A 24,980-nucleotide genomic window follows, 5' to 3' on the forward strand; every position below is an offset into this window, starting at 1 on the left:
GGATGCACCAGCAGTCTGTGCTGTGGTGGAAGGTGGAACATTAGACTTTTAAAAAGGCTCCAAATCAAGAAAGATTCTTTCAATTTTGGAATCGGACTTCAATGATTTTGGAACCACAAACACATTGTAGGCCCAATCTACAACTTGGGAGGCTCAACTGGGAGAAGTTGGCATGTGGATGGGTCACTTGGCTGAAGTTGGACATCTTGCGATAGAAGAACCCGTGTTTGATGTGGCAGCAGCTTTGCTAGTTTTACAGACTGATTGAGTAGGCTAGGTGGACAAGTCAATACTAAAACTGCCCAGAATAATATGTGCTGGCCCCATTTGGTGTCCAGTATGTACTCTCAAGGATACAACAATCAATCCACTTGCAGCACAATAACGATTTACTCTAAAACAAAGTCCAGGTGGGAAGCAAGGTGGATAGTCATCTTGGGAGTTTGAGCTAGATGCCTAGGACATCTTTTTTAGGTGGGAAATTCCCAAAGAGGGCAGAGGGGATGTGCTTTGAGTTGATAAGCAATAGTGTCATGAAATAGTACTTGTATAGGGAATAGGGAAACTTGCAGATAACAGGTTTGGGGAGTATGCTCTCTTGCTGCTGAAGTGCGCGAACAGAATCAGAGACAGGAAAACCAGGAGAAATGGGCCAGGCAGAGCAGGTAACTATAAATTTAGGCAGGACATCAATATTCACTGGGAAACAGGATATGATTTAATAAGCTGATGCAAAGTGTTTGACTCAAGACTTCTCAGCAACTGGTGAAAACAATTGATCAGGGTGTTGACTGTCACGGATTTGCTAACTAATAGAACCAATGGATTTCAAGAATGCGCCAGTCCTGGAAGCACTCTGTGGCTTCAAATTTAAGTGGTTTCCCCAGAAGTTCCCCAGACGAAAAAAAAGAAGCTGAAATAGTACTTATGCTAACTTAAGTTTAAAGTGAGTATATTTTAGAAGACAAACCAACTCTACTGTACTGTACTGTACTGTACTGTACAGACCATTGTACATTGGTCATGGACCTTTTGGCAGTAGTGAGGCAAAAGCCTCTATCCTATACCATGTAGCCCCAGAATAGATAAATATAATAATATAATATATAGCATATGTTTAATTTAAATAAGTTACCACATGTTAAATATAATACTTTTCTGGAAACATCTGTTAATGTTTACTATGACAACTTTCTATATTTCCTTTGGCCAAAAACCAAACGTTTCTCTTGAATCGTACGAAACTGTATTTGTTCATTCATATTCTATGCGTTTACATTGAATATAGCAAACGTAACATATATACGTAGAAAAACAAAAATTACATTTTATTGCACACCATTGGAGCTTCTCTCATTTGTATATAGGAATGGATACTGTTTTATGGTTTTTAAGATCAAAACAATGAGATGAACCAGTTCAGGTTTGTTTGCTCAGTGACTTAAAAAATATGCATTCTACCCTCATTGAAGAATAGAATGGCAATCTACACTAAGAACATTAAGCATTCATTAAAAGAACTAAACTGTTTTTGAAGTTAATTGGTATGACGTTTCTTTAACACAATTAAAATGCTTATTCAAGATCAAGGTCGGGATTTTGAATGAATCACACTGTTTCTGATTTGTATTCTAGTAAGAAAAGGCAAATGCACAGTTGTGCAAAATGAATGAACACATTGAACAGGGTAGAAATAAACCATCAGCACTAAAAACATTGGCTTCTATCCAGGTAAAAGTTTAACTTTATGTCAACAATGCATTCAACAATTGGTTACTAGACGACGGAACATTTTAAACAAGATCATCTTTGGCAAAATACTGTAAGAAAGGCAAAGATATCTTTAGAATATGGCAAGTAGAGGCTAATAAACTGAATGTTGTATTGTTTTGCTGCAATACTGCAATCATTTATCATGTCATTTTTTAACCTTGGCTAATTATTCACTGACTTTCTGTGTTTCTCCACAGTCTCTCCACCCAAGAACCTTAAAGTGGTGGAGATCACTCCTGAGACAGTAGACCTGTCCTGGGAAAATGAGATGCGTGTTACAGAGTACCTGATCACCTACATGCCCACAGCAGCAGGAGGTTTGGAGTTGGACATGAGGGTGCCTGGAGATCAGAAGCTGGCCACTATCAGGGAGCTGGAACCTGGCATCGAGTACATCATCAACGTATACGCCATTCTTAGCAACAAAAGAAGTGTTCCAGTCAGTGCCAGAGTGGCCACACGTAAGTCAATCCAGTAAAACATTCTTTTTATTCAGGTGACATTGAATTAGGATGATATGCAGAGTTTGAGAGGGTCTTCCATTCTTTATGCAGATCTACCTGAGCCTGAAGGACTCAAGTTCAAGTCGGTTAGGGAGACCTCAGTGGAGGTTCAGTGGGAGCCGTTGAACATTCCCTTCGATGGTTGGAACCTCATCTTTAGAAACACAGTAAGTGTCCTTCACACACCTCTTTGTGCTAATTCAGCTACAGTATTCCACAGGGTGGTTAAGGCATTGAGCCTCTACCACACATCCTTCATCATTATAAACATTTTGATCTCCTAGAAACTAGATATAGACCCTACCAGAACCTCAGACTACGTACATCAAGTAATCCCTCCCACTCTAGAAATGCAAGAATCAGAGGAAATATCTTGTGGAAAATGTGTAGGCCAAGCCACAGTGTACCCTCAACCGCCTCATCAAGCAGATGTTAGTCACTTTCTTCTCATAGAAACCTTTGCCAAACACCACGAGCAGGCTTTACTAAACCCCAGACTAAAAACACATCCAAACATCAACTGTTGAGAACAAACACCACCCAGACTGTCATTTTGTATGATTTGGACTGTTCAGTCTACCCTCTCCACCTCTCTCTACTTAACTCCCCCACTCATTGCATGTTGCCAGGACGATGTTGTTTGAAGTGGTCAATGACTCGTGTGTTTTGGTGCCGGCAGAAAGAGGAGGACGGTGAGATTCTTAATGCTCTCGGTCGTCCAGAGACCACCTTTGAGCAATCGGGCCTGGGCCCAGGCCAAGAGTACGAGGTCAAGTTAGAGGTGGTGAAGAACAACAAGCGCGGACCGCCTGCCTCCAGGAACATTGTCACAAGTGAGTGGTCCGCATTCACTGCTGCTAAACAGCCTTTATCCAGCTTTTTTCCTCCACTTAGCACATTGGTTTTATTCCAGACAATCTTTAACCCAGCTTTTTGCAATGTTCAATGTTATAACGTTCTATTTTTGTGAGAGTTTTATATTATGGTTTAGATCTTTGATTTTAGGTCTGAGAACTATTTAATGCAGTATTGTTGAAATAGTCAATTCCTATACAATAAACTTGTTGAAAACCTTTGTGTTTTCACACGATGACCTGTGATCTCACAGTTAAAGAATTTTCTACAGAGAGGTTATTGTGGAATAAAGTGTCTCTTTGCCCATTGTTTCAGATGCTTCCTAGCCTCAGCATCAGTCCTGTTATATGTTCCAGTAGAGAATTGGAAACAGCACTCGGTGTCAGGACTGACTGATTAGCTCAATAATTTTCAGCACTTCATCTCAATTTAGTTTGGATGCAGTGAAAAACAGATATAGATTTATACACAGTTTAATCGGCAGGGAATGAGAAATCACCAAAGCTTGGCCAGGATATAAAACATGGAGGATTGTACCACTCTGAAAAATAGAGGCAGCATAGGATAATGTAATATTTTTGGTTAAGCTTTTTTACTAATGTTTAAATCTAGTCAATGTCAACTCTAAGGTTCTACCATTCTACAGTGAATAAAGGACTTCTTATCTGATTATAAGTCCTCATATAACACTTTGATGACATTTAGCAACTTGGAGACTGCTACATTTTGTCCATTGTGTGGTAACGGACACAAAGAGCTGATCATCAGTGTCTCGACTGGGTGTTAGAGTAGCTTTCAGTCTCACTGAAGTTAGTAAATGTGTATTTTCTTTAGATAAAAAAAGCAGTTCTGCGGTGAAAACTGAAACCTCCACTCCATCAGTGCAGACAGACAGTCGACTCCAGGGACAAACCCCAAACAAGAGCCCCTGTGTTCACTGTCTTCTCCAGATCAACTTTAATAAATGACAGCTACTACCAGTAGTGGGTCAGGCTGAGTTTCTGCTTATTTTTAATGGTGTGAATGCTGCTTGGTGCCAGAGTAAACAGCCCTGTGTGGAAATACCATCAGAGTCCTGTCATAACAGCACGTATCTAACAATCCCAATAGTTAGAACAGCGCCAGCATTTCTGCTGGACACGTTCTTTATTTTCTTATCAGTCACTTTTCTTAAGAAAGAAAAAAACAGTAACTGCATATGAGATGTGGACACAGACATACTGTTATAATAGTGTTATGAGAATTATCAGGTTAGATCTGGGATGTAGTAGCTGTCATATGTGCCATGGCTATTCTCTGCTAGATATGTGGACAAAATGTACAGGACCTGAAGCTATAGATGGACATTATATACATATATATTTTTTTTATTTATATATATATGTGTGTGTGTGTATATATATATATATTTATATATTTATATATATATATATTTATATATGTAGATGACAGGTTTCTGCAAGCTGAGAAACTGAAGTCTGAAATTTTGTGATGTTAAGCCAAGGTTGCATTATTTTTTTCTCTCAGAAACAGTGGTTTATACTGCAAAGTGTATTTTTTAAGTCTCCATCATTAGAACATCAAATATTAATTCAGTTTGAATACTGCAATTGTTTGGAATGTTTTGTCTCACTGGGACCAAGTAGTAATTGAAAACAAACATTTATTTCTTTTGTTTTTTTATTTGGTCCGTACTAAAGCACTAACGTGTGTTAGGGAGGTCATGAGGTTCACTCTCCTCTATGTTGATCTTCTTATTTTCACTGTCACACCAGCCAGTGGCATGTTCTCTGAGATTAGCATGCTGAAGAGCTAATTGTGTGAGGAGGACTCCTCCCAGCTCTCCACCCCCTCCATACAGCCTGACCTACAATGCGTGGTAGGCACCAGTCAGTGGAGCAGCCGGGCTCTCTGAGGACCACCTGGCTCCCAGGAGAGTGGATCAGTGTTTGTGTGTGTGTGTGCGTGCACATGTGTGTGTGTGTCCCAGAAGACAGTTGTACGATGAGCTCAACACAGATTCTGTTTTTTTTTTCTTTTTTATCAGTGCTGCACAGGAGCGTTGACTTTCCTAAAGTTGCTGCGTGTGACAAATCAATTCCAGTGCAGCTGAAAAGACGCCCGTCACACGAGCGCAGCGGGGATTTGATCTATAAATAGTTGGAATAACCTTATAAATGCAAGAAGGCTGTCAGATTTTTTCACTACCTGCTTTGCTGAGATGGCTGAATTTATGAATTTGCTATAAAAGATGCCAACAGACAGAAGCAGAGCTTGTCAGCATCAAAATCATTGAGGGATGTATAATGTTATTCTGAACATTCTGACCAGTAGCGGTCAATCGTTGAGCCAGAAAAAGGACAATAGTTTAGACGAATGAAACAAAGGCACATAAATAAAAGGCAAATAAAGCATTCTCAGCATCTCTTCCCTTGCATGTGGCAGTGGTGGCTTAGTGGTTAAGGAAGCGGACTTGGGTATGAAAGGTTGCACGTTTGAATTCACCAGCTGCCAAGTTACCTGTTCACTGTTCAACTGTTCACGTTGGTGATGGGTTAAATGCAGAGGTCGCATTTGGTTGTGTGCAGTGATGTGCTGTGTCACAATGAGAAGGAGTTTCTTTTCCTTCCAACTCTGCCTTTTGTCTATTTGACTGAACCACACCCTCTAAACTAGACATCACAGCAGGACTGTCTTATAAACCCGACCTTTCAACTTTGCTGCCATTCTTCACTTATCTCCATCCACTCCAATCTGACTGCACCATTTTCATCTACGTAAGCACAGACCACACTCCCCTTCTACAGTACCTTCAAGCTCAGGACTCTGTTCTCCTCCACTTCTCCTCCACTTCTCTTACTGTACACCACAATGAGCAATGAAGAGCTTGCACCAATGTTCAGTGTTCCTGGCCTTGACATGTGTAGATGATACAAAACAACCTTAAACTCATCCTGATTTCCTGCAGAGATTGACGCCCCAGGCCGAGTGGACGTACGAGATGTGACAGACACAACAGCTCTGGTGACCTGGTTCCAGCCTGTGGCCCATGTGGACAAGGTCAGCGTTTCATACGGGCCCAGCTCGGACCCATCTGATCGCAGTGTGGTGGACCTGTCTTCAACTGACACCCAGTATCACCTGGGAGGTCTGGTGCCCGACACTCAATATGAGGTGTCTCTGACTGGACAGATGGGAGAAAGGAGCAGTATTCCTGTTTACAAATCCTTCCTCACAGGTGAGAAGATGATAATCACGGATGATTGTTCATTTTCAGTTTAGTAAATATATGAAAGAAAAACCAAAACTCAGAAAGAGCTTGTACTGTAAAGCCTACACCTGAACACGTTCCTCTTAAAGCAGTGATTCTTTTCTTTTTGAATGAGAGATATTTGATAATATAAGTGTGACCTTATTTACCCAAACAATTGGCAAAAGAAGAATTGAAAAAGCTGAAAAATTTAATAATCATTAGTTTATGAAGTTCACACGGGGGAAATTCTGGTGTTAATAGCAGATCTGCCCTTTGGAGGCGCCAGATACAGTGTGTGGTTCTTCTGGGAATCAAACCCAGGACTGTTCTAGCGAGGCAGGGGTGCTAACCGCTACACTATTGAACCACTACAAAAATACAGTTGGAAAGAAAGGCTGTAGAGAGCCTAGCCAAAACTATCAGTATGTCATGTGTTTTAGACCTGGATGCCCCCAGGAATCTGCAGACAGTGGACGTGACAGATGAAAGCATCACTCTGGAATGGAGGAACAGTCAAGCTCACGTGGACAACTATCGTATCAAGTATGGACCTCTGTCTGGAGGAGAACATGGTGAACTGCTGTTTGGTCCCGGTCCAAAGGACACCACACAGGCCAAGATCACAGGTACTGACCCAGCAGGAAATTCAACCAAAGACCATTATAGCACTTCAGCTATATCCTACGTTATATCCTCAGTAACACAGCAGCTCCTCTGCCTTTTTTGATAAATTCAGTGATTTATTTTTTCTGCACCTGGTGTTGAAAAGTAAGTTGTTAAAAAGGACATATTTTAGAAAGAATCTGATGAAAATTGTGCACTGAAAAACATTTCATAGATTGACTCGCTAGTAGTGAGTCCAACCCCCCTCCCCCCATACATCCTAGGCTTCACTTTCACTGCCTTGTATGTGTATTTTAATACAAAAGATGAAAACAGGGATTATAGGTGTTTAGTCTTTTATTTTCAAAGGCCAGTTCCATGGACTTGAAGCCCTGCGTCCATTCAGCACGTCCTTCTATCCACTCACACACACACACACATAGGTACACACACATGCACCTCGGCACTTCTTTCACACAGTTATTATCAGTAATTACCGTCACGCTCATGGTTTCATTGATAATGACATCCCTGAGTGTTTGCTGTAATTTCACGCTGTAGGCCTGTGAGTGCGATGACCTCTGTGGCAGCTAATAAAGGAACCAGGGCTGATCCAACCCAGCCCCAACTTCTTTAGAGCAGCCCGGTGTACGTGTTTATATGCAGAGACAAGGGCTCTATAGATCCATCAATGCAAATCCAGTTCAGCCAGGACTTACTCACCATGAAACACAATTACGTCGCAATCTATTATACAATTAAGTTGCGTGAAGAGTCTTTTTTGTGTGTTTTGTCACAAGCAGTGGAGCCATTAGGAGAAACAGCTGGCCACTTGACTACACAGACTCCTCATCGTTCATTTAGTGACACCACCGTGGATTAGAACAAACAAAACATGAGGCTTGTTTTTTTTTTTTTTTTTTTAATGATCCGGGTACTGTTTTTTCAATGTCCAGGACTCAGACCGGGGACAGAATATGGAATGGGAGTCACAGCGTTGAAAGACGAGCGGGAGAGTCTGCCAACGACCACCAATGCAGTGACTGGTGAGATGTTTTCACATGATCTGGTATTACACAGAAAAAATATATATTTCTGCTGTTTGATATGTGTCATGGTCTAGAATGATTGATGATGACTAAAATATTGAGATTAAAGTGACAGAGAATGTTGATGTCCTCAAAGCCTACGGTACTTCACACAGTCCTTTTACAAGTAGCATATGAAGGCCATCACATGTGTTGCAGGATTAGATTATTTCCAGATAAACTTAGTAAAGGTTTGGGCTCAGAAAAATACAAGTAAAGCAGCGAAAGCCAGAGACAACAGTATGAACAGGTTTGTGCATCTAACATTCTTTGATTCCTTTCTCTTTAAAGAATTACTCATTTGCTCTGAGCTCAGCATCTGCCATTAATCTATCTTATTCATTCATTATGACTTTGACATTTTCTGTTACATATTAAATTCTTGATTCCGAACCAGAATCCTCTTTTATGCCGCAATCTTTTCTGTATTGTGCTGATTCTGCAGCCATTGTTCATGTTCCTTAGCTTACATTAAAGCATTTGACATGGAACAAATGTTAGTGAAGCGAAACCAACGTTGACATATTGTGGCAATTGTTCATATGCATAACTTGTGTTATGTCTGGCAGAACCAAAGTCAAACACGGTCTCCTTCCATCAGTTTCTCTGTGCCACACAAACTTCTCTTCTTTCTTCTTCATCGCAGCCTTGGATGCTCCGAAGGACCTGACAGCGACAGAGGTGACAGAAACCACCATTGTGCTAGAGTGGAAGCGACCTCTGGCCAAGTTTGACCACTACAGACTCATCCACGTGTCCGCTGACGGTCATAGAACAGAGGAAAATGTCCCAGGAAGCTCCGACACTCACATCTTAACAGGTTTAACGCCTGGAATGATGTACACCATCAGCATCACTGCAGAGAGAGGTCGCAGGAGCAGCGTACCGTCCACAATCTCCGCACCGACAGGTCAGCGACCAAAATATTAAACACACACTGAATATGAGTTTCAGTTATTGTAACAAGGTTTTTGATGAAGCAGTGGCAACTGTTTGACAGCAGAGTGTTGAAAACTTAACTACTCCAAAAATGTGGGTGCATCAGTCTGTACAATGTCAAGTTCAACGTCGAGAGATGAAACACTGGAACTGAGACATTTATTAGTAGCACAGACCACAGGTCACTTTGCATGTGCTTCTGTTGTTATTATTGGCTGAAGCTAACGTAGTTGGTGGAGTTAGAAAGACTGGTGTCTTTCAGTTTTTTTCATCAGAACCCTTTTTGCAATTCTTACTCTAACATGCGAAGGGGGTCAAACACCTCCACCTGACCTGTAGCACCAGGAACTGGAACTCACTTAGATATTATTAGATATGGATATATCTTTAGTTAAAACAGTAGCAAAAGGCAAATGTCACAAATTGTGGACAACAGATAGGGAAGGGTCTTTACTCAATCTGAGTACTGTGGCAGAAGTACAGAATCCGAAAGAGAGACTGTGTTCCAAAAGAGAAAACGTGGTGGAATACTGTTAACAAATTTTTAAGTCTCCAAATGATTTGACAAACTGGCAAAGAAAAAGGGGAGGGTGTGGGGAAAAAACACAAGATGAATTGAACTGAAGTGGAGGGACTGCAAGTGACAACTTATAACAACAGAGGTTCAGTCCAGTTAATGTGCAGTGGTGATGATACAGTGATCTGCACAACAACAGAATCCTGTATTGTAATCCTCCAGTCCCATATGGACCCCAGGTTAAGTTCAAGTGTTGCTCAGACTTTGGTCCATGTATCTGACACAGAACATCAGAGAGACGGAGCTCATTTCTATTCTCTGGACTACATGTCTAGCTCTGTCTCTGGTTTTGCAAATGCTGAGACATTTTCCTGTAATGACTTTCAATTACAGAGATTGTCCCCATGAGAAGGTTAGATAATGCCCCCTCATCGCTCCCACGCCCCCGCCCCCCACCCCTCTCTCTGTCTTCAGAAGGACAAGAGCAGATCCTACAAAGACAAGCTGCATGAAGAGCATTAAAATCGGAGAGAGGAATATGGAGAATGTTTGTCATTTATTAGACTTACTTTACTGGACTTGGCAGGAGTCGGTTTGTTTAGTATCTGTGGATGTTGTTATTTCTTGATTTCTTTTTTATACCCCATTAATTATTGTTAATTGTATGTTTTTCTGTTCTGTGGTCCCAGATATTTCACAAATCAATCCTTCTGTTATCTAACAGCTTATTAAATGTGCTGCAACTACAGGCAGGGGTTGATTTGGTGATAGTAAAACATTGCTGATGTGATCAAAGAAACTCGTCATTTTTTATGATATACTTTTTGCTTTTCGAGGACTGTAGAAAAGAATTGTGTCTTCTAGTTGTTTGTGTTTTTTGGGTCTAAAGTCTGATCCTAATTTAGAGTCGGATATCTGTTGGTTTCTGCATTTCTGTTAGTTTTGTTTGTAATCTGAAGTCCACTCGTGTGTGTGTGTGTCGGTGTGTGTGCGGTTGTTCAGCTCGTATGATTGAAAGACTGATGGAGATTGTTCATGTGCGTATGCATGTGGTTATTGTGGTGTTGTAGAGTGGTACGATCCCTCCAACAATCCATTCATGTGCTAATTGTTGGTCTAAGCCTTGTCTCCTCTGCCGTGGTGTGATTTGACCATGATGAACTGTGGCACCCTTTGATAAAGACCACATGCTGTGATTCCCATTTAAACCATTTTTCCTGGGAATCCTGCAGCTTTTTGATCTACTGTCAGAGGTGATTTGTAAAATGAATATTCTCCAGACGTGTATCTGGAACAATCCACAACTGAAGGGTAATTGTAGGTACCTACAGACTGCAGGTCACAGGAAGTCAGATGGTGTTTTCTGCTATTTTTAAATAAGACAGCTTAGATATACAGAAATTGTTCCAACAAGCAAAGGATTCTGGGAAGTTTCGGTGTGTGCATATATCCATTGCAGCCCTTGCAGAATATGGCACGAAAAGATGGGAATCTGTCTGCATTTTTTAGTGTGTTATAACAGGTACAGGTCGACTCACTTTTTCTATTTTCATTATATTCCATTGTATCCATAAACAGGATATAAATGTGTCACAGAAAGAATGAACAAGTCAGGTCCTGGTCCTGGTCCTGGTCCTGGTCCTGGTCCTGGTCCTGGTCCTGGTCCTGGTCCTGGTCCTAGTCCTGCATGAAGAGAGTCTTTCTCTCAGCTTCAGTCTGCATCCCTGAGCATGTGTTGGCTTGTCTTCTTGAATATGAAAATAAATCCAAAGGTGTTTTTTAGGAGATGTCAGTTTTAATAACTACACTGTGTAAAGAAAGGTTTTTCTAGTGTCTCCAACATCTTTGACAAATTAGATTCTTTTATTTAAGTCACGTGTTAAGTTTTGTTACAAGTTGTTCATCCCTTAGAAATGAATAAGGTTGAAATCAGAGCAAATTTAAACCAAACGTGAATAGAAACCTGTTAAGATTATTCACGACAGGTTTTTATCTACTGTCACTCAATCTGATGGGTTTCAGCAAAATTGAAAGTAAATTTGAAATAACTGGACTTTAGTCCTTAGACGAAGAAAGACATGGAACAGAATTTAACAAAGAAGGAATTATCTGATGGAAACACAGCTTACCAAAGTATTTGTTTGTGATCCAAGGAGGAGTTTATTTTTAAAGTTATAGCTTTGTACAATAAAGAAAGAATGGACAAATATCATAATGTCATGACACTATCTGATATCTGACCATTTGACTGAGCTATTAGGACATAAGCATCAAATATTATCATTAAACTCATAACTGAAACACATCAGAAAAACTCATTGCATAGGGATGCTTCTTTATTTTCTTTATTTCTCTTATCTCAGAGTAGACATTAAGACATGAAGACTTTTGGAATGAAACATGGAAAATATAGATGTTTCACTGCAGAAGTTTGTTTTCATGCTGTCATCAAAACAATCTTGAATTTATTTATTTATTCAAATCCAGTTATGACAATAAAAACTCAAAAATATTAGGACACCAAATAACTACTATAAAGGTTCTATAGTGAATGCATCATCTTCACACAAGAGAATGGTTTATCCTCAGCTGATTCCTCCCCATCCTCCATCACCTACAGCCCTAAGCCTGTAGCAGTCCCATTGTTTGCTTCCATTTGCTCCTCTCTCCTCCTCTGAGAGGATAATGGAGGAGCCTCCTTGTTTACCTGGGAACATCCATCACCTTCCTAATCCACTCTCTGATTGCTTGCACACACAATAGACGTAAATTATAAGCAGCCATTGCCACCGCTGCTGCTTCTGCATGATGTGCCCCTGGGTTTGAAGTGTGCGTTGTACTTCAGCCACACTGAAGGCTGGGCTACGTCGCACCTTCAAATGTTAATGGCAGCTTGTTCAAAGCCATTAGCGTGCAGCGTTTGCATCAGCATGTCTGGCTGCAGCTTTTCCATCTACATTCCTTCAACTTATATGGTAATTTGGAGGAGATGGCTAGAGGCGTCTGTCGATAATTACGGCCTTTTTCATCTGACCTTCTGTTCTGTAAATAAGAGGATTTTTCCACCTGGGAATTTCAGCAGCAACATAAAAAGGGGAAGTACAAATGAGAGCCCTTGGTTTAGATGCAGCCATTTTGTCATGGATTTATCGACAGATGCTGTTGATTCACATTTTTCCTGTAGTAAATGAACAGTTGCATGCTGTTTTGACTCAGGTCTAAGTTGAGGAAGAATTCTGATATGTATGAGTTCCATTACCGAAGCAGAACTGAAAGACTGTTGTTGATGATGATAACGATAATGATGATGATGATGATGATGATGATGATGATGATGATGATGATGATGCAACTCATCTATTTTATTCTACGAGTATTTTACTCCTTAGTTCAGAGAATTTACAAAGAGGACCTCACTCATCTGACATCCCGTCTCCATCACTGGTTTAATCCCAACATTCACCATCAGCTTCTGAAACCTGTGTTGGTCATCCTGTTTGTGTGTACCTTGTGTCTGTGTGTGTGTGTGTGTGTCTCAGTTGTGTAACGTTGTGTTGATGTGTTTGTCATCACTCAGAGGAGGAGAAGCCTGTGGTGACCAACATAACCATCAGTGATGTGTCCTGGGACAGTTTCCTCTTGTCCTGGACAGCAGAGGATGGTGCATTTGATTCCTTTCTGGTGGAGGTCTCTGATGCAGAAACAGGTGCTGAGTGGCAGAACCACACTCTGCCCTCTGAAGCTCGTAGCCTCTCTGTCTCTGGCCTTGCACCCTCCACCTGGTACAGAGCTAATCTGTACGGTGTGTTCAGAGGTCTCCTCTTAGATCCCGTCTTTGCAGACACCATCACAGGTATCAAAGCCGTCACCGCTGCGACCTTCTGATTCACTTTATTTCCCGCTTCTTTTGCTTCTTCTCTGCTGTGAAAACGTGTCGTCACAAACTCCACGCCTTGGATCTTCTTTGCTTCTCTTTTTCTTTTTTCAGCTCTTTACTGAATTAACTATTTCTTTGTCACCAGTGGACAGTTGACGTAGGCACAAGTGATCCAGAAGGAATGGGTTATTTTAACCTTCTGTATCAATCTAACCAAGATCTGATGTATTTCAAATCAAACTACGTCGAAAAAATGGTAATGGTGCATTCAAAGACTTTTTTCTCTAGGCTGAAATGTCACCTATATGCCAACAAGGTTTTTAACAAAGGTGGAAAAATACAGATGTGAAATGGTCGGTTGATATACTTGAAAACTGTGTTGTAATGAATTAGATTAGATTAGATTAGATTTCATTAGTCATACTTCAGGTAACATGATTGATACATTAAGGCCACAAAACAAATGTGCTAACAAAAATGTACTAACAAGCATTAGCCACACAGCCAACAGTGCGCTGCACCTTTCAGCTGTGAAACAGCACCTGGTTTTCATGTGAAACAGCCACAAAGACATAAAAGAAAAAAAGAACAGTGAGCTGCTTAACTTGGACGCAACAGGTGTTGCACTTCGCCTCCTCTCTGCACCAATCACAGTCTTTAGTAAACATTAACATGCTTGGAATTACAATGTTCCAGGCTAAATACAGGCTTGTGAACAGCACAGCCCAAATCTGATAATGACATGCTGTTTCTGCCCCTGAGCACCTGTCCAAATTATAAACAAAGAAATGTGTGAGAAAGTGAAATGGTTTTACCTTAGAGTACAAGTTCAAAAATATCCAGTTTCAGTTTCATTGGCAGGTCTTTCCCCAGTGTCAGGATTTATTTGGACATCATCATTCAGGATTTCATTGATGAAAATCGGTCAAGTGGAAGAAAGATGGAGTACTGAAAGACGGGGAAAAAACAGCCCTCAGGGGCTTTTGTGGGTTTTTATGTGAGGGCTCTTTCTGTATGCATGTCCAGTTTCCCCCAAAGTCTGGACGGCTCTTCATTCTCAAGCTGCCATTGCCCCTGCGGGCGCTGGAGCTGGGGTGCCGTGGGCTGCTGAGGCCACAGAGAATATGGCAGCCAGTGAACACGGTCTCTTTGTTCGCATGTTAATGGACATTGATGTAGCTGAACATTTTCTATAAATGCTTTTTTACCAGTGAAAACAACTTTTGCAGATACATTATTTTATGATTTTTTTTTTAAGAATCCTGTAACATTTACCTTTAACTGACCTTTCAAAGTAGTTCTAATATATGTAACCAACATGACTTGAATCAGGCAAGGAATGCATAGAAGTTATGCAGAAGTAATTCCTAATAATGCAAAAATTAGGGTCCAGGTCATGCGAAAAAGGACAAGGAATATTAATTATTTAAAAAAAGACACATTTTAGTAAAGTTAAAAGAAACTTCCTAAGTGACAACATAGTGTACAATAAAGTATGCGTGGCCTGTGTACAGCTTAAACATAGCTGAGAAACAGATGTAGTAAAGAGGAGATGACCTCTTATTTGTAAAAAATTAGAAAATAACTCAAAGGTAGTCCAGAAGAATAAGAACAATGTTTGTCAAAGTCTTCAGCTGATGGGAATCACTGATAATGAAAGTATGGCTGAAAGAAACCGTAATAGAAGGAACATATTAGTTACAGACACAAATCCTGTCTCTGACTGACCGGCTGAATGACAGCCGGGGCGGGTCTGTGTTCTTCTGCTTCCAGACGTTTCTTTAGTTATTATCCTTAATTGGACTTGTCCTCTTCTCTGCAGCTTCTCCTTCCCTCCACTCTTTTCCTATCACTGCTGTCATTATCTGCTTTTGGTGACTGTTTAATGGAGGCTTTTATAGCATCATCATAGTCACATTCCCTCCCATCTGTAGACACATGAACACCAGACTTTACTGTAGATTTCTTTTTTGTTCTATTCTAAAAGAAGCAGGCGAGAAAACTACTGTATTTACAACTTCCCTACTGTAAACAACAGAAATACTGCTGTGGCCTGGAGTGGAGTGAAAAACTTTCAAACAGAATACAGCACAAAGACCAGTCTCAGCCTGGGGCATTTGGGGAGCCTGGGGAGTTTTTATACATTTACAGTTTTTAGTCAGCATTTCGCATTAAGATTTAATAAAAGTCGATTGATAATGTTTAGTGATCTCAGTCACAGCTTCATGTTTCACCCATTGCACCAAAACCAGCCTCTTTTCTCAGTCACCTCTCTTTTTATTTCATCCACAGTAAAAGCAGCTAAAGAGTTTTCTTTGTCTTCATCCTGTGTCACCTTCACTTCCTGTCAGCAAAGTTCTGTTACTCTCTATGAAAACTCACACTATGTGACTCTACTGATCGTAAGACCTTAACCATTATTGACATTTCAGATTGTTGTTTTCCATGCTCCTTAAATTTCACCACATTCTGAAGTTCCAGAGATGAGAAAAAAAAAACTGACCCTACTATGTTACTCAGAAACGGAGCGTGTGGTAGAGGCTCTCCTGGTCTCGGATGTCACCAGTGACACCTTCAGACTGGACTGGGTGACTGAAGAAGACGCCTTTGACACTTTTGTCCTCATGGTCAGTAAGGCAGAGGGCGCCGGTGAACCACGAGAGCTGGTGTTGGGTGGTGACGAGCGATACGCAGTCATGACTAACTTCTCTGAAGACACAGTATATAAGATCCAGATCTTTGGGCTGGTTGCTGGACGAGGCTCCCAGTCTGTGACGGAGTGGGTGAGAACAGGTATACAGTGAAGATGTGGGTCAGGGAACACACAGCTGGATGGGTTCTGTCAGGGTGGACTCACAACATCCTCAGTTTGGCAACTGCATGACAAGGTGCTCTTTTCTCACATTTGTCCAAATTGTTCACTAACAAAGTGTTCGGTTCAGGCTCAGAAATTGACTGGAACATTACAACATCTAAATATTGAATACTTTCACGGTAAAAAGACGAACATAAAACAAAAATTATAAAACCAAATATTATGTAAAAGGAAAGCCAATGTTAGCTACAAAATGAAAAATACTTTGCTAAAAAGAAGGCGCGTTGGTGAAGTTGACTAGGATATGACAAAGATTCCATTTTAATTTCTGACCCTGACTGGATTTTGGGTTTAACTTAAGGCTCTGTTATAGTGAGGTTTTGTCGTTCCTGAGTGGTTCTGCTCGGTCAGAAGGTCAGTCTTGGGTGGACTCATCATGATTGTCATTGGATTCAACAGATATAAATGTGTATAAAATGTCTTAAACAAAGTTAAAATGTTCCACCACCACTCAGGAAATGAACCTAGTACTCTCTCTCTTTGTCTGGTGTCGTTGTCTTTGGAGAATCTTGGTTCCTGGTGTCTCTAAGTGTCTGTCTTAGACAAAACATTGATGGTCCTCATGGGGGGCCGTTGTCTGTGTCTGGCAGGATGTTGTTTATGGCCTATTGTCTCCTTGTTCTCTCTGGGGTAAAGTTGTCGACTTTTGTGTGTCTTCGCGCACGTCTCCCTTTTATACGTCTAGGAATTGAGGGTGAGTTCCTCCCCTCAGGTCTGACACTCATAATACTGAGGTCTCCATGGAAGAACAAGACTCTGTAGGACTCTTCTATCCATCTCTCTCACTCTGTTGATCTTTTGCTTCGACCTAACACTAGGTGGTGAATCTGCTTAGGCCTCAACATTAACACAGTATATTTGTCTGTTTTTCGTCTGCTTCTTTATTATAATGTATTTACACCAAGTCTTTATCCAGTTTCACTGACACATTTTCAGTATTTTTTATCCTCCACTCCTCAGAGATGTTAGTGGACACTAACTAAACCCTACGTTTTATGGTTTTGTTTTGCTGCTTCTGTCCTGATGGTTCCAGACCTGGGTGCTCCAAAAGGAATTCGCTTCTCTGATGTCACTGACACCTCCGCTACTGTTCACTGGGCAGTTCCTAGAGCCCGGGTTGACAGTCACCAGGTCACATATGTGCCAGCTCACGGAGGTCAGTGTCATATTGAGCTGTGCTTGACATTTAACACTGATGCTAATATCTAATACATATTAACAAGATAACCTCAAGACCCTGCACAAGGCATGACTCTGATACCTATGACAAAGAACTCCCCTGTTCAATAATTCATAGCAATAATCACCTTTATTACATTTCAATTTATATTTTTACCATCTGCTAGGCAAAATTTTTAAATGCTGTTTAATAATGGTATAACTCTGCTCTCTAGTGGAGAGAGTGGAAAATCAAGTTCTATAAAAAAATCAATCAAATAAATCTATATTTTAAGTGTTCCACAAATGTAGAATTTACATAGGTTTACTGTCTGAAAACCACTTATTTCTGTTTATTTTGATAAATCTTATATATTTATTTATATTTATATATTTATATATATACATAAAGACATTGAGTATATATATATTTAATACTCAGCTAAGAACTTGTATTTCATTTAGTTTTTCTATGTATATTTGCTGATTAACAATGTGATTTTCAGGCCACGCCAAGACTCTGACTGTGATCAACGATGAGTCTCACACTGTTTTGTCCAACCTGACGCCCGGGGTGACCTACCAGGTCACTGTGATTGCTGTCAAAGGTCAGAGGGAGAGTGAGCCTGGGTCAGATAGTCTCACCACAGGTACAGTTGGTCTAAAATATACACACACACACACACTCCTCCAAGTCTTCACTGAAGTATTGTCCTAAAACTGTTTGTGTGTGCACAGCTCTGGATAAACCTCGGGGTCTGAATGCAGTCAACATCACAGACACTGGAGCTCTGTTGCTTTGGCAACCAAACATCGCCAACGTGGACGGCTACGTCATCACCTACAGCGCTGACTCTGGTGAGAAATGCCAGTGGCGTTATGAAAGACAGAATAACCTAACAATATGCTGTTATAAGAAAAACATTTATCTTATGATAAGATGAGGTGAGACAAGATCATACTGGATGATGATGAAAAAAAGAGACTGGATAAAAACATCTGCAGTAATAAAAAAGAAATCCAGCCAAATGTAATGAAACAGAATTACAAAAAAATGTGAATGTGTCTTCCTGTCCTGCAGTGGCTCCTGTGATGGAGCGTGTCTCAGGAAACGTGGTGGAGTTCGAGATGAACTCTCTGACCCCTGCTACCCACTACACTGTCAAAATCTATGCTGTCAGAGATTTGGCTAAAAGTGCAGCCACGACCACAGACTTCATCACCGGTAAGAATCACTGTTCCCTAAAAGAGCACAGTCTTATTATGGTATTTTATTAACTGTTTCCCATAAAATAAAACATGTCCAATGGTTTTAATCAGCTTTATGTCGGTTTTTCACCTTTTTTTTGACAAATTATATTTATTTCAACATCATTGTCACCTAAGCATAGGCTCCGTTTTGTTTTGTATCCCCGTGGTACAATGACAATACCGACCAAAAACTAAACAAATAAATAATTTCATGATCTTTTTAGGATGATACTTAGTTGTTTCTCAGCTACAGTTACCTGCCATGTGGCTAATTTTATCATATGCATCGGTTTCCTATCTATTTAGCTAATCTATTAGGTTTATTAGTTGTCCCGATTATTTAGATAATATTGATTATGCATTTGATACTGTATGTTTTTATACTTTTATTTGGACATTGACCTGTCTTTTGAGTGTTTTTTTTTTCTATTAACTTGTACCTAATTTCTAGCTAGTTTTAGACTAAATGTATCTGACCTTTGACCTCTGTGCACTGTCACTTGTTGAACCTTTGTTCAGATGTGGACGCTCCTCAGGAACTGACTGCCACTAACATTCAGACTGAAACCTGCATGTTGACCTGGAGACCTCCTCGTGCCGACATCACTGGTTACATCCTCAGCTACTCGTCTGCAGACGGTAGCATCAGGGTGAGTGGGTAAAGTTTAGGACCCACGGTATCAGAATGTAAAACAGTGTAATGGGATGTTTTTAATTTAACATGTATTATATTTTGTCTGCCACCAGGAGGTGGTGCTCAGTCCCACTGCTGTGTCATACAACATGGCTCAGCTCAGTGCTTCCACGGTGTACTCAGTCAGACTTCAGGCTATTGCTGGACCAAAGAGGAGCAGAATCATCAACACCGTCTTTACCACTAGTGAGTGTCAGAGCCCTAACCCTAACCCTTCCTTGTCTTAATGTTTCAAGAATAATCATCTATTATATGTAAATACAATTATGTAATGTTGGATGTTTTTGATATAGATATTTCAATTCTGAAGTGACATTTTCATTGTAGTCCATTGACTCATATGTGTGTGTGTGTGTAGTTGGTGTGTTGTACAGATACCCCAGAGACTGCTCCCAGGCTCTCCTGAATGGTGAAACATCATCTGGTCTTTACACCATCTATCAGAGCGGAGATGAGAACCAACCACTGCAGGTTTACTGTGACATGAGAACTGACGGAGGAGGATGGATCGTAAGTCAAAGACTTATTCTCTCTTCAGCAGAAAATCAAAATTGCCATATTTGTAAATGTTAGTCCCATTTAGTGGAAAAGTGATGATTGTTGCATTGTGAATGTGTATTATGATTCTCTAAAGAGTAACTGAACCTGGAGTGTATGCCACTTTCTTCATCCAATTATCTACTGGTCTCTGCACTTGTCTTAGAGTCCATGTTTTTTTCCCATTTGCAGGTTTTCCTCAGACGTCAAAGCGGAAAGTTAGAGTTTTTCCGTAACTGGAAGAACTACACAGCTGGATTTGGTGACATGAACGATGAATTCTGGCTCGGTAGGTTTCTGCCGTATACTGCATTAGACCATTGATTCCCATCGGTTTATTAATGATTTCATTTCAGTAGATATACAAAAAATATTTGTAATTCGATGATAATCTACTAGTTTCAATTCACTCACAGTTTACTAACTGAGTGTGAAACCTGAGCCTGCGACTGTAGTTGAACACCAAGATATAATTGATGTAACTGACTCCAGTGAAGATCTTCTTCATCAGCTCTGAGTCGCTTATTTAGGTTGGTTTTTTTTTGGCATCTGCTCCCACCTAGTGGAAAAGTTGTTTAATTGTTCCCTGTCACATGTCTTGTCTTCAGGTTTGTCCAACCTTCATAAGATCACAGCTGGAGGTCAGTACGAGCTGAGAGTCGACCTGAGAGATAAAGGGGAAACAGCCTACGCTCAGTACGATAAGTTCTCTGTTTCTGAGCCTCGGACCCGATACAAAGTACATGTAGGAGGATACAGTGGAACAGCAGGTAAATATGATAGCCTTAACCAGCCGCTTTGTATGTACCTGAAACAAACGCTACTGTTCTGTGCTATAACTCTCTATCTCTCTCTCTCTCTCTCTCTCTCTCTCTCTCTCTCTCTCTCTCTCTTTCTCTGTCAGGTGACTCCATGACCTACCACCACGGCCGGCCTTTCTCCACCTACGACCACGATAATGACATTGCTGTCACCAACTGTGCTCTGTCCTACAAAGGAGCCTTCTGGTATAAAAACTGTCACAGAGTCAACCTGATGGGAAGATACGGAGACAACAGCCACAGCAAGGTACAGTCCCAAATGTTTGTACTTTAGGCACTAAACAACATTTAAAGGAAATGCAGGAAGTCATTGTAATCAACCTATTCCTGATACTGAAAGCACTGGAAGTCATGATAAATAGTGCAACGTTAAAGAGCCTCATGATACACAGGATAATACCATGGTTTTGTTTGATGGTTGAAGGATTTTTCATCCGTTATGTTCCTCTCCCTTCAGGGTGTGAACTGGTTCCACTGGAAGGGCCATGAACACTCGATTGAGTTTGCCGAGATGAAAATCAGGCCCTCCAACTTCAGAAATCTGGAGGGAAGGAGGAAACGCTCATAGACCTCCACCATCATCAACCCAGCCACTAATATTCACTCCTTCTCCGTCTGGACTCCAACCCCTCCTGAAACACCCACATTTTTAACACATTTCCACCCAGCAGCAACCAAAGCCACTGCCAGGAGTCCCCCCTACCCCTCTCCTTCCCACCCCCCACTTCCTCAACATTTATCCTCCTCCAACTGTGAGTCTGGACCCCCACCGCACCCCATTATCCTCTAATGTAATGATGCAAAATGCATGTGTTAAACTGGAATTCAACTCAAGCCACGTAGATTCAAATCATGCACCAAAGAGAGCAGGAAAAATGCTCTAGCTCACCACTTCCTGTTTCCTGCCACGTCCTTCAGAACACGTGAAGACAAGCTTGGACATTTCCTTACACACCGGGTAACTTGCAATGCCATGGTTGTGTATCTAATAAATCAAAGTGAGAACAGTGATCATTTATGTGGATTCATGGAGTCATTCCTCTGCGCAGTATTGTTCACCAGGGACGGAAATTAATTACTCATTAATTAAAGGGGGCTGTCATGACCCTGTGTTTCTCTAGGAGTCTTTTTTGGACCATTGCATGGATAATAATGAACAATTTGACTGTCTATTCTCAAAGTACAAAAAGAAATGTAGCCCTGACCTTAGTGTCCTGCCTTGGGGGAAGAGATAAGGTTTTTTAAATGCCCATTTAGCCACATTTAACGTTTTGTATTACCATTTTTATTACCTTCTTATATAGGAAAATAATTTACTTGCATTTTGTGAATTGGCAAGCTAATTAGCATAGCAACTGCCACTTTTGCTGCCAGCCCTAATCTAAATTATAAATCCTCACTTTTTACATGCAAAGGAAGCCTGTGGAAACCTTACAGTTGGATTTTACATCAATCCAATTAAGTATTTTCCATCTAGCACCGATATTAAACAAACAAACAAACAAACAAACAAACAAAAACTTTACTTGGGTATGGCATTGTGAATTATCTCTGGTGCATTTTTTTAAAGCTCAATGTTGAAACAAATAAGCAAAGTCTAGGGCAATTAACCATTTTTGGATTAATAGACATTCCTCAGATTACAACAATTAGATGTCTGATGTAGCCTTTCAGTCAAACTGGTCATTTGTTTGTCTTTGTGCAGCTTCACACGTTTCCATTGTCACTTCATCTTCCACAGATTTCTCTTCATCTTCGTCAACATCTAAAAGTGTAAAAACAAGAAAGAAAGAAAAAATGTATACGAAATGTATTCTATCAGTTAAATACCATGTCCACTAGATGGCAGTGTTTCCATTGACATGTCAGGGCCTGAAGGGGTCCCGCTTAAATCACTACCATCACAGTATTGTGTGTTTTTAGTAAGATAAAAAAGAAAGGAAGAAAGAAATGGTGGAAAAACTTTAAGAATGGTGAAAAAGGGAAAACTGACTTTGTTTTTTTTAATCATTTACCTACAGTATATTACTCAACAGTTTTTCTTTGCTTTTTGTTTTGTTAAAATGTTAATACAGTACATACTGTATGTGTGGAACCAGAGAATGTTATGTGATGTTAAAATAAAAAAGAGAACGGCCAACTCTCAATGAACTTTATTGTAAAAGTCCTCATGAGTATGTTGATGAAAATAGTGTTTGAACAGGCCAAAACTAGAAAACTAGTAACTGTTTAATTCCCTCCCTCACACCCCTGTGACCCCAGTCTTCCCCCAGCCCAGTGACCTGCCCCCTGCTCTGGCAGAATACTAAACCACTGACCCCATAAAGAACGTCTGTGTAAATTAAGTCTGTTTTTGTTGTTTTTGTTTGTTTTTAACTGGGTGAAACGTGTTTCTCTGTAAACTGTATTACAATAAACAGTTTGTTGAAAAGGAACAGGTCTTTGAGAATTAGTTGTTGTTTTCACTCCAAATAATGGCTCAAATTGGTTTTGTCATTGCTTTGACGTTGTTTTATTTATTTATTTATTTTTAGTAACGATTTCCTTTATATTAGTATAACCATATTACCGTTATAGTGTGGTTTTCACTACGTTTTCTTATCAGACTTGAAGCTTTCCTTTAAAACCCCTCCCTCTCTGGGTGTGACCCACTACGTCACCGCCCTGCCCCTTTTGTAACTTCCTGTATTTCTGTATTATTTCCTGTTTTCTCTGTGTGTGTGTGTTTTGGTAAAAAAATGGCGAGTGTGGGTGGTGGGCGTTTAACAGCAGATACAGAGACTTTGTTTTAGTTTTTTGAGATGGGGAAACCCAAGTTCAGCTGCCGACTTTTTAAGTTTCTCTTCATTTTTGCTCTTCTCGCGCTCGCGGTGCTCGTGATCAGCCTGATCCGAGATTCGCCGAAACTAAGCCTTGTGTCCACGCGTGAGCGTGCACTCGTTTCCCCATACACCTACCGGTACGTACATGATCAGCCGTTACTATGCAAGAACAGGAAACCATTCCTGGTCTTTATGGTTCCGGTGGCTCCACAGGAGACAGAATCCCGAGCCGTCATCAGGAGAACTTGGGCCAACGTTTCTGTTTCTGGAAGTTTGAATACCCTCACTGTTTTCTTTATGGGTGTCCCTGAAGAACCAGTGTCCAAGGCGTCCACTGTCCTGCTGGAGAACGAGAGCAGGACTCATATGGACATTGTCCAGATGAATTTCAGGGACAGCTACCAGAACTTGACCATCAAGACAGTGATGATGATGCACTGGGTTGCAACCCACTGTCCTGAAGCCTCTTATGTGATGAAGGTGGATGCAGACATCTTTGTAAATGTCTTTTACTTGGTAAGGTGGCTGAAGACCAGCTCACGCCATGAGTTTATCACTGGGTCAGTCATCACTGATGGAAGACCCAGGAGAGACCATAACAGTAAATGGTACGTGTCCCAGGAGCAATATCCAGAAGACACCTTCCCTGCCTACACCTCTGGAGCTGGATACGTCTTGTCCACAGACCTGGCCTCCAGAATCACCTGGGCCTGTCAGTTCGTCCCCTTGATCTCTCTAGAGGACGTCTACATTGGCTTATGTCTGAGGGTTCTAGGGATCCGGCCCAGCTACGGCATCAGCCTGCCTACGCTTAGGAACCTGTTTGAGATCCGAAATCTGGAGTATGACCGATGCACTTTTTCCAGGCTTATCCTTGTTAATGGCTTTAACCCGTCCAGGCTGCTGGAAGTGTGGCAGGACTTTGTGGAAGGTCAAAGCAGATGTTGAATGTGAAGCTAACCATGCTGAAAACTGGAGTCAGAGGAGAAAGTTTTGTTCCACTGCCACAGTCCAAGCAAAAGGTGATCCATGCTCTTCAGCTCAACAAACTCATCATGTCAACTGCATGTTAACCATTTAAGCTAGTAGCAAATTTGTCACTGAACGTACTCTCCCCTGGTTTGTACTTTTTTAAACCACATAAACTCAGTGTTTAATGCTCTTAGGTGACTTACAAAAAGCCTTACAGTTTAGTTTAGAAGGGCAAGTGCTATACAAAGACAAGTTCATGGATCAAATTGAATTTTTTTAGCCTTGATAGTTCTTTATTACAGTAAGATTGCCCATCCTTCAAGTTTCACCAATTTTATCTGACTCAGGATTTTACCAAGTTCATCGTAATAATCAGGTTTAGATGTAGATTTCAGGATTTCTTCCAAGATGCTTTAGTGAAAGAGCATTTAATAATACTTTG

The 24,980-nt window shown here is 40.7% G+C and overlaps 2 protein-coding genes across 4 annotated transcripts in view; both read left to right on the forward strand.

Moving 5' to 3' along the window:
* The window catches only part of tncb (tenascin Cb), a 39,340-nt gene extending 17,078 nt beyond the window's left edge, over window positions 1-22,262 (forward strand). Inside the window, exons 4-23 of one of the 3 annotated variants that reach the window (XM_008335883.3) lie at window positions 1,971-2,234; window positions 2,328-2,443; window positions 2,956-3,109; window positions 6,100-6,369; window positions 6,825-7,010; window positions 7,944-8,033; window positions 8,722-8,985; window positions 13,109-13,384; window positions 15,929-16,201; window positions 17,317-17,439; window positions 17,948-18,091; window positions 18,180-18,299; window positions 18,523-18,666; window positions 19,212-19,342; window positions 19,440-19,572; window positions 19,745-19,896; window positions 20,116-20,212; window positions 20,532-20,693; window positions 20,828-20,991; window positions 21,202-22,262. In XM_008335883.3, coding sequence (XP_008334105.1) covers window positions 1,971-2,234; window positions 2,328-2,443; window positions 2,956-3,109; window positions 6,100-6,369; window positions 6,825-7,010; window positions 7,944-8,033; window positions 8,722-8,985; window positions 13,109-13,384; window positions 15,929-16,201; window positions 17,317-17,439; window positions 17,948-18,091; window positions 18,180-18,299; window positions 18,523-18,666; window positions 19,212-19,342; window positions 19,440-19,572; window positions 19,745-19,896; window positions 20,116-20,212; window positions 20,532-20,693; window positions 20,828-20,991; window positions 21,202-21,312 — 3,374 coding nt within the window. In that variant the 3' untranslated portion in view covers window positions 21,313-22,262. The remainder of the gene's footprint in view (window positions 1-1,970; window positions 2,235-2,327; window positions 2,444-2,955; window positions 3,110-6,099; window positions 6,370-6,824; window positions 7,011-7,943; window positions 8,034-8,721; window positions 8,986-13,108; window positions 13,385-15,928; window positions 16,202-17,316; window positions 17,440-17,947; window positions 18,092-18,179; window positions 18,300-18,522; window positions 18,667-19,211; window positions 19,343-19,439; window positions 19,573-19,744; window positions 19,897-20,115; window positions 20,213-20,531; window positions 20,694-20,827; window positions 20,992-21,201) is intronic. The other 2 variants (XM_008335884.3, XM_008335885.3) reach the window with 2 other exon arrangements.
* Window positions 21,313-24,980, forward strand: b3galt8 (beta-1,3-galactosyltransferase 8; the record flags this gene model as incomplete). The annotated part of the gene is made up of 2 exons (XM_008335886.2): window positions 21,313-21,531; window positions 23,537-24,980. Coding segments are annotated over 2 exons (1,197 nt in total), but the record flags the coding sequence as incomplete, so codon positions are not given.

Source organism: Cynoglossus semilaevis, chromosome Z (assembly GCF_000523025.1).
Source record: "Cynoglossus semilaevis isolate Cse_v1.0 chromosome Z, Cse_v1.0, whole genome shotgun sequence".
In the NCBI taxonomy this organism is placed as follows: Eukaryota; Metazoa; Chordata; class Actinopteri; order Pleuronectiformes; family Cynoglossidae; genus Cynoglossus; species Cynoglossus semilaevis.